This window comes from Monodelphis domestica, chromosome 4 (genome assembly GCF_027887165.1).
Source record: "Monodelphis domestica isolate mMonDom1 chromosome 4, mMonDom1.pri, whole genome shotgun sequence".
In the NCBI taxonomy this organism is placed as follows: Eukaryota; Metazoa; Chordata; class Mammalia; order Didelphimorphia; family Didelphidae; genus Monodelphis; species Monodelphis domestica.
Genome location: NC_077230.1, coordinates 432660374 through 432674030, shown reverse-complemented (window position 1 = coordinate 432674030; position 13657 = coordinate 432660374). Strand labels below are relative to the sequence as shown.

Genomic DNA, 13657 nt, shown 5'->3' with positions numbered 1-13657 from the left:
CTAATTTTTCTAAGATTTAATTCACCTCTTTTAGCTCTTATTTTTTTATTTGATAGTGGTTGGGTTCAGGTCTCCCACTAGTATAGTTTTACTATGTATTTCTTCCTTCAATTCTCCTAGTTTCTCCATTAGAAATTTAGGTGCTATACCATTTGGTGCATACATACTGATTAATATTTCCTCATTGCCTATACTCCCTTTTATCAGGAGGTATTTACCTTCCCTATCCCTTTTTATCAGGTCTATTTTTGCTTTGGCTTTGTCAGATATCATGATTGCAACTCCTGCCTTATTTCTGTCAGTTGAGGCCCAAAAGGTCTTACTCCAGCCTTTAATTCTGACCTTATGAGTATCTACCTGCCTCAGGTGTGTTTTTTGTAGACAACATATGGTAGGATTCTGGATTCTAATCCACTATTTGTCTACATTTTATGGGTGAGTTCATCCCATTCATGTTCAAAGTTATGATTGTCACGTTTGAATTCCCTGGCATTTTGATACCCTCCCCTACTTCTGACCTTTCTTCTTTAGCTATAACCTTTTAAACCAGTGGTTTAATTTTAATCAGTCCCCCTAATCCCCCCCCCCTTAATATATTTCCCTTTCTGGCCCTTGCCTTTTTGTTTCCTTCTTGTTTTTTTTTAAGGGTCTGTTAATTTCCTTCCCCCCTCTCCTTCCATCCCTTTTTGTATTCCCTCCCCCTTACCCCTCCTTAGTTTTAGCTACTCCCTTACCCAGTTGGATAAGATAGAATTCAAGATCCCAATGGATCTAGATGCTCTTCCCTCTGAGTTGATTTCACTGAGAGTAAGTTTTAAGTATTACCTATTAGCACTCTCTTTGTATCCTTCTTGTGAGTATTCTTCCCCTCCCCTTCCCATGTGTGTCTTTGTGTGAAAAAGATTATTCTATTTATTTCTATTTCTTCAAGTATCTCTTGGTACCATCATCGATTCCCACTCCCACCCTTTTTTTTCCCCATATCATCTTAATGCCCCAATCTTTCCCTATGCATGATTCTTCTAGTTACTCTAATAATAAATACAATTTTTGAGAATTACAAATAACATTTTCCCCATATATTAATATATATGATTTGATCTAATTATAGCCCTTATGGAAGAGTTTGAATAAAAAAAACATTTTTCTCCTTTTCCCCTTCTTTCATATTTACATTTTCATGTTTCTCTTGCTCTCTGTGTTTGGGTATCAAACTTTCCACTATTTCTTTACAAATACTTGGGAATCTTCTATTTTGTTGAAGGCCCATACTTTCCTCTGGAAGTATATGGTCAATTTTGATGGATAGGTGATTCTTGGTTGAAGACCCAGTTCTCTTGCCTTTCTGAATATCGTATTCCAGGCCTTGTGGTCCTTCAGTGTGGAAGCTGCCAGGTCTTGTGTAATCCTGATTGGTACTCCTTAATATCTGAATTGTCTCTTTTTGGATTCTTGTAAAACTTTCTCCTTAGCTTGGAAGCTCTTGAATTTGGCAATTACATTCTTGGGAGTTATCTTTTGGGGATTTAGTATAGAGGGTGTTCTATGAACTCTTGCAATGTCTATTTTCCCCCTTGTTCAAGAACTTCAGGGCAACTTTCTTGGATGATTTCTTGTAGTATGGTGTCAAGATTTCTGTTTATTTCTGTTTTTTTTAGGTAGACCAATGATTCTCAAATTGTCTCTCCTTCCTGTTATCCTGATCTGTTGCCTTGTCAGTGAGATAGTTTATGTTCTTCTAAATTGTTAATCTTTTGACTTTGCTTTATTAATTCTTGCTGTTTTGCAAGATCATTCTCTTCCAGTTGCATAATTCTGGTCTTTAAAGACTGGTTTTCCTTTTCAGTTTGGCCTGCCCTGCTTTTTGTGGCTTCCCGCTGTTTCTCCAATTGGGAGTTCTTGTCTCTCAGACTGTTGATTTCTCTTTGAATTAATTCCCATTTTTCTTGCCAGAAGGTTTCCATCTTTTGGATAAGCTCCAATTTGATTTCTTCCAGAGCTTGTGGACAATTTCCATTTGTGTGTGTGTGTGTGTGTGTGTGTGTGTGTGTGTGTATGTGAAGGTTTTGATTTTGTTTGAATTTCAAGCTCTTTATCCGCTGTAGCCTGGGTTTTCCCTCCGTAAACATTTTCAAGGGTCACTGTCTTCTTCCTGTTTTTTTTTTTTGGAGGGTTGGTTGGTCTTGGGCACAATGAGCCATCCCTTTTGTGGTTTTCCCTTTCCTTTTTAGTCAGAAATCTGAGTGAGATGGGCAGGTTCTCTGTGGAGTTAAGGAGTGAGGTTTTTGCCTGAGGCAAACTCTCTAATCTCCTCAGCCTCCAATGTTCGCTAGAGCGTCCGCCATCTGCGCTCTCGCCAGTGCGCAGAGGTTTCCTGTGTAACTGCTTTCAGGGGTACATCCCCGGCAGTCCTAGTCAGCTCCCAAGGACCTAAGTGTTCCCCTTGCTCACTCTAGAGGTGTCTTTCACTCACTCGCTGTTTCTGGTGTGTGCTGGTTCTGACTAGGTGAGGTGGGGGAGGGTAGATCAGCTCACTTTGGGTGTGAGCTTTTTCTCCTTCTTATAGTGTGGAAATGCTCAAACCCCAAGTACCTTCAATGCTGTGCCCTACTATAGAGTCCCTCCGTTCTTCTGAAAATGGTTTTATATTCTTTTGAGGTAGTCTATTTCATTGGGTGCTGGGGAGAGGAAGCAACTCAAGTCTAGATTGCCATCATGCTTACCCGGAAATTATGGTTCCTTTCTGAAATAAGGTGGATAGCTTTGATGGTAGGTTTTTATTTTTTTAATCCCTCACCTTCCATCTTGGAATCAATACTGTGTATTGGTTCTAAGGCAGAAGAGTGGTAAGGACTAGGCAATGGGGGTTAAGTGACTTGCCCAGGGTCACATAGCTGGGAAGTGTCTGAGGCTAGATTTGAACCCAGGACCTTCCATCTCCAGGCCTAGCTCTTAATCCACTGAGCTACCCAGCTACCCCCTTGATGGTAGGTTTTTTAGAAGTGAGATACCAAGGGTTAATGGTTACTTGAAAACCCACAGTGAGGATAGGCCCTGCAGTTCAGTCTGAGACTCTGGGGCCACCCTAAGGTTGAGCTGTTAGGCTAAAGAGAAACAGAACACAATCAGATTTGAACCCAGGACCTCCCATCTCTAGGCTTGGAGCTATATGCAGTTAAGGAGTCTTGACCTTCTAACTAAGAAGGAATGGGGGGGGGGGTGGAAAATTAAGATGGGAACCTGATCAGATTCTTTGGTAGATAATGTACAAAGTAACCTACAGTTTGTAGTTTTGAGGTGAAGTCCAAATGTGAACTCCCCTCAGAGCTCAGCCCAAGCAATGCTCTGGAATCTTTGTATATATATAAAAATAGACTATTTATTGAAAATATAATATGACATAAAAATATAAGGATATAAAAGGATTACTAAACTCCACCCAAATCCACTGGATTCACAAGAATATGCTTCAGTCCTGGTTTTCCAGGCTAACACTGGCTCCGTGATACCTAAATAACCCCAAATTTTCCTTAATCTACACTACCTATCACTATATCCTTATAAGATTATACTTATTAACTATAACTCCAGAGACGTCAAATGACTGAGCTGAGGTGTTTACTCAGAGTCTGGAGCCAAACAGGATTTCTGTGGTCTTCTCAAGATGAAATCAATAACAATAACCAGCCTTAGTAGATATATAACTAGATTCACTTCTAGTGTCTCCCTAGCTTGGTAACAGGAAAACCCCCAAATCCTTCAAGATCTGTTTTCTTCTTCCTCAGACTCCTGGCAAAGGAGCCAAGAGATCAGAAACAGCAGCTTGTCCCTTTCACTCAAGGGAGCAAGCCAACTGTCCTAGTTTTCAGTTGATCCAGCAGGCCTTCTCTCTCAGCATCCCAGAGAACCTTGGCTCAGATCTCTTCCAAAAATTCAATTTGTGCTCCAGACAGCTACTCTGCTTTTTATCCATGAAATTAATGTTATAAGACAACTTCTTAATATTATCCTTATAAAGGCAATCCAAATTCCCCAAAGCCCATCCTCGGCAGTTCTGACTAAATTAACAATGGACCTTCTGCCTCTTCTAAAGGTATTTTCTTTAGCATCAAGATGAGTTCTTACCAAGACAGGAAGCTTCCCATTTATTATTTCAAACATCTCTAAGTTCTTCCTGTATAGCATATCAAACATCCTTAACAGCAATAGGACCTCACAATTTTCACAGATGATCCATTTCTCCCAGACACCTCACCATGTCCCCTGTAATCAGGATTTGGCAAATCTGTGTTGAATCCAGACTTAGTATCCTGAAAGTATTCCTTTGAAGTAGCTCTCTGTATTGGCTCCTCTTGTCTGTCAATGACCTACATCCATCATGTATCAATTTTCCTAATAAATTCCTCAAGCTGGAACATCGGTGCAGCACTCTGCTCAGACCCTCCATTCTTTCTGCTTCATTCTTCCGTGCTGAGTTGTCCCTCTCATTCAATAACCCTGCCTGGGCTTGATTTTTCAGGCCCTAACAGAATTAATGCCTTAAAGCTTTCCTGCTAGGGCTGTGAATGGAAACAGCCACAGGACAAGGAATTCTGAAGAGTCATTTGAGCCAACCTAATAAAAACAGGTATAAATGCAAACTGAGTAAAGCTATATTGATGTTTTCCACTACTGTAAATGTAAAATTAAATATATATATATTTGTTTTGGTAGCATATAGGCTCAGTGATTAAAAAAGTTCCCTAGGAAAGCTGCTCTTTTTGATAAGCATATTTTGTTTCACTGTGGTTTTAATGGAAAAATGTCTACTGATTTATCTGATGTCTTGAGCATTTGACAAGACAGGATAAGAAAAGCTAAGTTAGGAGATGAAAAGAACTATCTAGCAAGAATGGGAAGCTTGGAAGTGTTACAGTGAAAAGAGTGGTTGGTTAAACTGTGACCACGAAAATGTGGTTTCACAACTGTGAATTGACAAAAGCATAAAGATAATTTTTAGTGTCTTAGTTTTATATTAAAAATAAAGTGGTCACCATGGGAATTAATTCCCAAATATGAAATACCCAAGTCAACTTGGGTATTTCTGACCCAAGTCATATTTATAACCCAAGTCATAAAACCAAGTGGGTTTTATGGAGATTTAATTAATACAAATTAAGAAATTAAGAAAAAGGGAGAGACAGAGTAAGAGGGAATAATAGGAAAAAGCCTAGGCCAGCCTAGGCTTAAGCCTTAAAAGAGACCAGTCAGTCTTTAATCACTCACCACAAGATCCTTCCAAGCAAAACTCTAGTGTTCAGAGAGACCCTCCAGTATAGCTCAGGAAGCTGAACTAAGTTCAGCCACTGAGAGAGAGACCAGCCTCCAATTCAGCTCCAAAGCTGAATTCCCTTTTCAGAGGCCTTCTGACCTCTTTTTAAAGAGAATTTTCTCCTATGTCACCTCCCCTAAGTTTTTATGTCTACCAATCACAGTAGACGTTTTCACAGGACTGACCATTCTTAATTCACATCTTCTTTAGTTCTCAATTTCTCTGGGTAGACTAAAACTTCACACCTCTTTTGTTAAGCTTGTCCCTTGCAAGTTTGCATGTTTCCTGACCTGTTAGTGATTAATTTGACCTTCACAGGTACTTAGCACCTTTTTGTATTAGATCTAAAAATAGATCCAGCTTAAGGATTTTAGCTTTACTTTAAGTATGGGCTGGGTATCTTTCCATTGTTCAGTAAGTTTTACAACTTTATCTTCCCCTAAAGTATGCCTAAGTATGGGTGGAGTAATGTAAAGTTCTCACATACATTCCTGACTAAGTACCTCCATTGTTTAAAATGGGGAATAGCCTTAACCAAATGTTTTGAAGTAGAGTCTGAGAAATTTCAAGATTCACAGAAGGGAACTTAAAAAGCATTAAAATTAAAATACTCTCCTATTCAATTTGAAATGTAGCAAGGCAGGCAATAAGCAAACTTAATAGAAATGAAGAATAAATGAAGAAGGGGCACCTATCAGATACTCAATGGATATAGTTCCAAGCCTAGAGATGGGAGATCCCATTTCTCTTTAGCCTGACAGCTCAACCTTAGGATGGTCCCTGAGTCCCCTTAGTTGATATTTCTAGAGACAAGCTGGACTTGGGACACCTCAAATCCCCCCTTATTACTTCACCAGAGGGGTTGGGCTTCTGCTCAGACCCAGAAATCAGCAAACTGCATGATGAGTCCAAGTTCTTGGATAGAATGGACTGAGTAGTAGGGATCAGGTCCTCCATCTCTTCCACATCTTCCCCATGCACTCTTATTCTGTTTGTTTGGTAAGAGCCAGCAAAAAACAGGAAACAAATGAGTGCTGTTGTGTAATTTTTTTTCTAATCACAGATATGCAAATGATAAATAAAGCCTCCAAGCAAGCAAGAAAGATAGGTTTATTGTGTGTGTGTGATCTCACAACAAAGCTGGACCAGTGGTCATGACCAGAAGACCCTGAGCACTGTTAAGAGAACTTCCTTTATGCCCCAAAGAATTAGAGAATTTTTTTTACCAGTACAAAAAACAGTACAAAATAGTCAAACCCCTCAAAGAATAGAGAAACCCAGAAGCAACATTCATTGGTTAGGTCAACTAGGAAGCACTCCTTATTTGTCATTAGGTTAGGTCAGCTAGGAAGCAACCCATATTTGGTGAAAGAAATCTTTTGACCATGACTTAAGAATCACTTGATGGGGGGCAGCTGGGTAGCTCAGTGGATTGAGAGCCAGGCCTAGAGATGGGAGGTCTTAGGTTCAAATCTGGCCTCAGACACTTCCCAACTGTGTGACCCTGGGCAAGTCACTTGATCCCCATTGCCTAGCCCTTACCGCTCTTCTGCCTTGGAGCCAATACAAAGTATTGACTCCAAGATGGAAGGTAAGGGTTTAAAAAAAAAAGAATCACTTGATGGAAAGGTAGGAAGCAGTGATGCCTGTGCTAAGAGTGGGTGGTGATGAGTGGAACTAAAGGTCAAGCATTCTGACATATAATGGAAAACAATATCTGACCTTTAAAACTTTTTTTAAGTCTTGGATTTTCTCTCCTGCACCTAAGAGATGTTAAGCAATCGTATATAGATTTTGCATGTACAATCTTATAAAACATTTTCCCATATCAATTCTTCTTTTTTTCCTCCTTAAACCCTTACCTTCCATCTTGGAATCAATACTGTGTATTGGTTCCAAGGCAGAAGAGTGGTAAGGGATAGACAATGGGGGTTAAGTGACTTGCCCAGGGTCACACAGTTGGGAAGTGTCTGAGGCCAGATTTGAACTCAGGACCTCCCATCTCTAGGCCTGGCTCTCAATCCACTGAGTTACCCTGATGCCCCCCATATCAATCTTTCTGTGCAACTAAACTCAAACAAAAAAAAATTAAATGAAAAACTTTATCATCTATGGTCTGTATAGTGACCCCCCGGCAGGAGTCCTATAATATTTATCTGTGGGTAATAACCTGAGGTGGAGAGAGGAGGCTAAGGAAATGGGAGAACAATAATGACTCAAAGGCAAAAGTAGAAACACATGGGGAGTAACATGAACTACAAGGAAATAAGAGTTATAAGAGAATAGCTGGGGAGTACCAACCCCTTGATACTCCTATAGACAAGAGAGTCTGAACATTAACAGGAAGCTTTGGGGGCGACAGCATTGCTATGAAAGCTCAACTCCTTGGTGCCTCCTATAGACAATAGAGTCTAAGCCTTAGTAGGAGGCACTGGGGGAGTCCGTGTCGCCAGGAAAGAGATACAGTGAAGCAAGAGAGGTAAGAGGAGAGGAGGGAACAGAGGGAGAGAGGAAGTGAAGGGCGAAAGTTAGAGAGTTAGTCAGAGAGAACTAGTAAAAGGCTAGTAAGTAAAAGTTTCGCGCCAGTTCCCCAGTATTTATTGAGGGTTTTTAGAAATGTGGATCAACAAATATGTAACATGACATAGGTTTTAACATTGGTTGAATTGACAATGATAAGATCAAAGAGGTGGAGATTAATCCAACCCGCGCTTAGCAAATGAAAGTACTCCATGCCAAGGGCTTTAATCTAACTGTGCTATGCAAATGAATGTACTCCGAGCTGAGGCATCATGGCCACCAAGGGGTCTGACCATGTGTCTGGTAATACAATATCAATACATCAATCCCATTCCCAGATGCCAACATACCTGGTATGCTACAGTCTGGATTCACACTTGATCAGTTCTTTGGAAATGGATGAAATTTTTATTCTGAGTCCTTTGAAATTATTTTGGATCATTCTATTGTTGAGAATAGCTCAATTCACAGTTGTTCTACATACAATATTGCTGTTACAATGTGCAATGTTCTCCTGTTGCTTCTAAATTCAGTCTGCATCAGTTCTCAAATTTTTCCAAGCTCCTCATTAATTATAAAACAATATTCCATTACAATCATATGCCACACCATTTACTTAGCAAATTCCCAATTGATGAACTTCCTCTTACTTTCCAATTCTGTCATTACTCCAAAAAGCAGCTTTAAGTGATTTTTAAAAAATACCTATAGGTCCTTTTCTTTTCTTTTTAATGTCCTTTGGTCATAGTTCCAAATTGCTCTCTCCAGAATTGCTGAATCAGTTCACAAATTTCCCAATAATTCATTAGTATCTCAGTTTTCCAACATCTCCTCCAACTTTGTCCCTTTCCTTTTCTGTCATAATAGCAAATCTAAAAGGTATGGGGTATTCCCTCAGTCTTATTATAATTTGCATTTCCCTAAATAATAGTGATCATCCTAATCCTGAGGAAAATACATACAATTTGAGCATACTGATTAGGTATTTCTACACTATGAATCCTCTGATACAAAGTAAAAGATAGGATCCTGGCTGAAAGCCTTCCTCCAGGGAATCCACCTTGAATTGGTCTGTTCAGAAGACATTTTATCCTACTGAACAAGCTCTGGACTCTCCATTTCAATGTCTTTCTTCATTCATGATAGCAAGATGTCTATTGAAAAGGAATTCTTGGTTAGGAATAAGAGATGATTGATGCCTGAAGGCCTTACCACATTTGTCATATTCCTAAAGTTTCTCTAAAGTGTGGATTCTCTTATTTTTTTAAAGATGTGATTCCTTTATTTCTCTATAATCAACACTTCAACAAGATTTAGAACCATTTGCTAAGGAAAATTTGCAGACTTTCCAGAATTTCTTAAGATTAAAAATAAACCCTTGAACTGAGCATATGATTTTCCCTTTGTAGTATTTCTTTGCTGCTGCCAAACAAGAGGAGCAAGAATGAGGTTGTGGTGACTCTCTTGTTCCTTGGTCACATATGTCTCTCTTCAAGGAACCGTCTAATCACTGTTTTTTAAAAAATATTTTACACTTAGTAACTACTGTCATCAAAAGTCATTTAATAAAGAAATGCATAAAATTATGTGCTGAATCATAATATCCAGGTTATTTGTAATGTTTAAAAGAGGTAAATTGTGTTTATGTTCTGATATAAACGTTCTTTGCTTTTGAGTTCCCTTTGGATTCGTTTTATTTTCATAGTTTTTTCTCAATTTTGTGACTTTAAAAAATGTAATAACAGTATATATTATTGTTGTTCTCTTTTCATGTCTTCATATGTTTTTCCTTATTTTCTTCCAGAAATTGCTCTTACCTTGAGGAGGGTAGCAATGTCTTCCAAACACCAAGAATATCCAAGATCATCATTTAAAATACTGATGGTCTGTGTTATGGGAACAAAGCAATGAACCTAATTTGAATGACTATAAAATAAAGACTGTCCATCATTTATCTAGGAATAAGAAATAACTTGTAAATTAAGGGGATGTTGACAATTCCACTTCTGAGTGGGGTGGTGACAAGTTCTTTTGGCTCAATCATGGGATTCAAGGTAAAGTTCTGCAGAATAATAGGAAGAGAAATAAATTCATCTGAGCCAAGCTCTCCCCAAGATAGAGGCACTTTCCCGAAGAAAATATTACAAAGCAGTCATTCTTCTGAAAGTTTCCAGATTTGTCCAAGAAGTTCTCTGGGTCACACTCATATGGATTGGGAAATGCTTATCTATCATACAAGATGGAGTAGAGCAAGGGGAATACTTTTGTGCCCTTAGGAATCAAGTATTTTTGGAAGTGGATGTCATAGGCTGCTAATCGTGGAAGAATCAAGGACACAAGATGAATATATCTCTGTATCTCATGCACAACAACATCCACATAAGGCATCTTGACTCTGTCCTGCATGGAGGGTTTTCTACTTGAGCCAAGGACTTGGCCAATTTCTTCATGAACTTTGGCTTGAATCTTTGGGTATTTCATGAGCAGTAAAAGCCCATATCTCAGGGTGCTGGATGTTGTTTCTGAACCAGCAGCTAAGTAGATGCATTGGCCACCAATTCCTGATACTTGAATGCAGACTCTGGATTCAGTTTCTCCTGTTGTATTTTGATGAGGAAAACATCAATATAGTCCCGGGGGTTGTTTGGATCTAGGGTTTCCTGGTGCTTCTTCACTTGGTCCATTAAGAAAACCATAATTTTGCCACTATTTTTATGAATGGTTCTATGACTTCCAGGCAGACATTTTATTAGTGAAGGATACATATTATAGAGTTGGATCCATGGTGTGTTTAAGAGCTGATAGTTTTCATTTAATAGGCTCATCAATCTCCGAAATTTCTCATCATCATAGTTGAAGCGATTGTTAAAGAGGATGGAGCAGATCACATTGCAGGGAGCACAGCCCAGGATGAAGGTGGGGTTGAAGAACTGACCCTTTTTTTTTTTTCTGGAGCTCCTCCACCAGACACTAGGCTTCTTCCTGGATTCTCTCCTCAACAGTTCTCTTCCCCATCCCAAAGTTCCTCAGAGTCATGAGGGAGAAACCTCTGCTCTGTCTCCACTTTTCACCATTGCTTAAAAAGATCCCTTTAACATTAATTCATTGCTAGTGGAGCTGTGAAATGATCCAACCATTCTGGAGGGCAATTTGGAACTATGCCCAAAGAGCAACAAAAGAATATCTACCCTTTGACCCAGCCATAGCACTGCTGGGTCTGTACCCCAAAGAGATAATGGACACAAAGACTTGTGCAAAAATATTCATAGCTGCGCTCTTTGTGGTGGCCCAAAACTGGAAAACGAGGGGATGCCCATCAATTGGGGAATGGCTGAACAAACTGTGGTATATGTTGGTGATGGAATACTATTGTGCTAAAAGGAATAATAAAGTGGAGAAGTTCCATGGAGACTGGAACAACCTCCAGGAAGTGATGCAGAGCGAGAGGAGCAGAACCAGGAGAACATTGTACACAGAGACTAATACACTGTGGTATAATCGAACGTAATGGACTTCTCCATTAGTGGCGGTGTAATGTCCCTGAACAACTTGCAGGGATCCAGGAGAAAAAAACACCATTCATAAGGAAAGGATAAACTATGGGAGTGGAAACGCCGAGAAAAAGCAACTGCCTGAATACAGAGGTTGAGGGGACATGACAGAGGATGGACTCTAAATGAACACTCTAATGCAAATACTATCAACAAAGCAATGGGTTCAAATCAAGAAAACATCTAATGCCCAGTGGACTTACGCGTTGGCTATGGGGGGTGGGGGGGGAGGAAAAGAAAATTATCTATGTCTTTAACGAATAATGCTTGGAAATGATCAAATAAAATATATTTAAAAAAAAAAAAAGATCCCTTTAGTCTAGTCAGACTTACTCCATTGGTAAACAGCATAACTTGGGAAAGGGGAAGAAGGCGTGTGGATTCTCTTATGTCAAATAAGCTAAGAGTGCCAACTATAAGATCAGTCTCACTCATGAGATTTCTTAACAGGGCAGATTTTCTGACATGAAACAACTGTGGTGTTTTATATGAAAGCCTATCCAAATTAATGATATTCACTAAGTTTCTATCCAATGTGGATGCTCTGATGTTTGGCAAGACTCCCTCCAAGTGAAAGCCTTTCCACATTGTTTACACTCAGTAGGTTTCTCTCCAGTGCAGATTCTCTGATGACTGGCAAGATGGCCCCTATCTGTGAAAGTCTTTCCACATTGTTTGCAATTCTAAGGTTACTCTCTAGTGTGGATTCTCTGATGTTTGGTATGAGCACCTTTCCACATAAAAGCCTTTCCACAGTGTTTGCATTCATAAGGTTTCTCTCCTGTGTGTATTCTCTGATGCTGATTAAAAGAGACCTTCCATGTAAAAGCCTTTCCACATTCTTTACACTCATAAGGTTTCTCTCCACTGTGGCTTCTTTGATGTTTAGCAAGAGAACTGCTATCTGGGAAAGCCTTTCCACATAGTTTACATTCATAAGGTTTCTCCCCACTGTGGCTTTTCTGATGTGCAGTAAGTTGGCTCCTCTTTGTGAAAGCCTTTCCACAGTGTTTACATTCATAAGGTTTCTCTCCACTGTGGCTTCTCTGATGTTTAGCAAGAGAGCCGCTATCTGTGAAAGCCTTTCCACATTGTTTACACTCATAAGGTTTCTCTCCAGTGTGGATTCTCTGATGTACAGCAAGAGAACCCCTCTCTGTGAAAGCCTTTCCACAGTGGTTACATTCATAAGGTTTCTCTCCAGTGTGGATTCTTTGATGTACAGCAAGATAGCCACTATTTGTGAAAGCCTTTCCACAGTGCTTACATTCATAAGGTTTCTCTCCAGTGTGGATTCTCTGATGTCTGGCAAGAGAACTCCTCCGTGTTAAAGCCTTTCCACAGTGTTTACATTCATAAGGTTTTTCTCCAGAGTGGATTCTCTGATGTGTAGCAAGATGGCTCCTCTGAGTGAAAGCCTTTCCACAGTGTTTACATTCATAAGGTTTCTCTCCACTGTGGATTCTCTGATGTCTGGCAAGAGAGCCCCTCTGTGTTAAAGCCTTTCCACAGTGTTTACATTCATAAGGTTTCTCTCCAGTGTGCATTCTCTGATGACTGACAAGATGGTCCCTCTTTGTGAAAGCTTTTCCACAGTGTTTACACTCATAACGTTTCTCTCCAGTATGGATTCTCTGATGTTCAGTAAAAGAGACCTTCCATATAAAAGCCTTTCCACACTGTTTACATTCAAAAGGTTTCTCTCCAGTGTGGATTCTCTGATGTGCAGCAAGAGAGACTTTCCATGTGAAAGCCTTCCCACACTCTTTACATTCATAAGGTTTCTCTCCAGAGTGTATTATTTCATGTGCAGCAGGCTCAGAGTTCTGACTGGAAGGTTTCCCACCTTTATTACTCATAGAAACTATCTTTACACATTTCCTTTTTGGATGTCTACTGAGGTCTGAACTGCAGTCAAAGGCCATTCCACCTAGGTCACATTGATACATGGGCACATCCAGAGGTTTCTCATGCCACTGAATAAGTCCTACTTCTTCAGGAGAGCACTTGACATATTCGTGATCCTGACAATTACCTAAGGCCAATTTCATATACTGATATAGGACTGAATATTGGCTGAATTTCTCTGTCTTTTCATCAAATACATTGTGACTCTTTGGATTTTTATTTACCTTGATATTAGAGTCAATGATTTCTCTCAAAATGAAGCCAGAGGGACCCTCATTCATGCATCTTTGGGGGTCATATCTTTTCACAAAAAAACTTGGCATTGTAGTCATCTCCGTCACTTCAAAAGTAGTCTCAGCCTCTGAAG

At 39.6% G+C, this 13657-nt stretch overlaps 1 protein-coding gene across 8 annotated transcripts in view; it reads right to left on the bottom strand.

Annotated features, from left to right (window-relative positions):
* The window catches only part of LOC100618339 (zinc finger protein OZF-like), a 49055-nt gene that overhangs the window by 10384 nt on the left and 25014 nt on the right, over window positions 1–13657 (bottom strand). For 6 of the 8 annotated variants that reach the window (XR_008918194.1, XR_008918188.1, XR_008918189.1 and 3 more), the window contains 2 exons: window positions 8182–13651; window positions 6166–6299 (listed from right to left, as the gene is read on the bottom strand). Coding sequence is in view for 2 of the 8 variants with exons in the window: in XM_007492362.3 (XP_007492424.1) it covers window positions 12072–13651 (1580 nt within the window). In the remaining 6 variants the exon portion in view is untranslated. Of the gene's footprint in view, window positions 1–6165; window positions 6300–6402; window positions 13652–13657 lie in introns of those variants that run through there. The other 2 variants (XM_016422684.2, XM_007492362.3) reach the window with 2 other exon arrangements.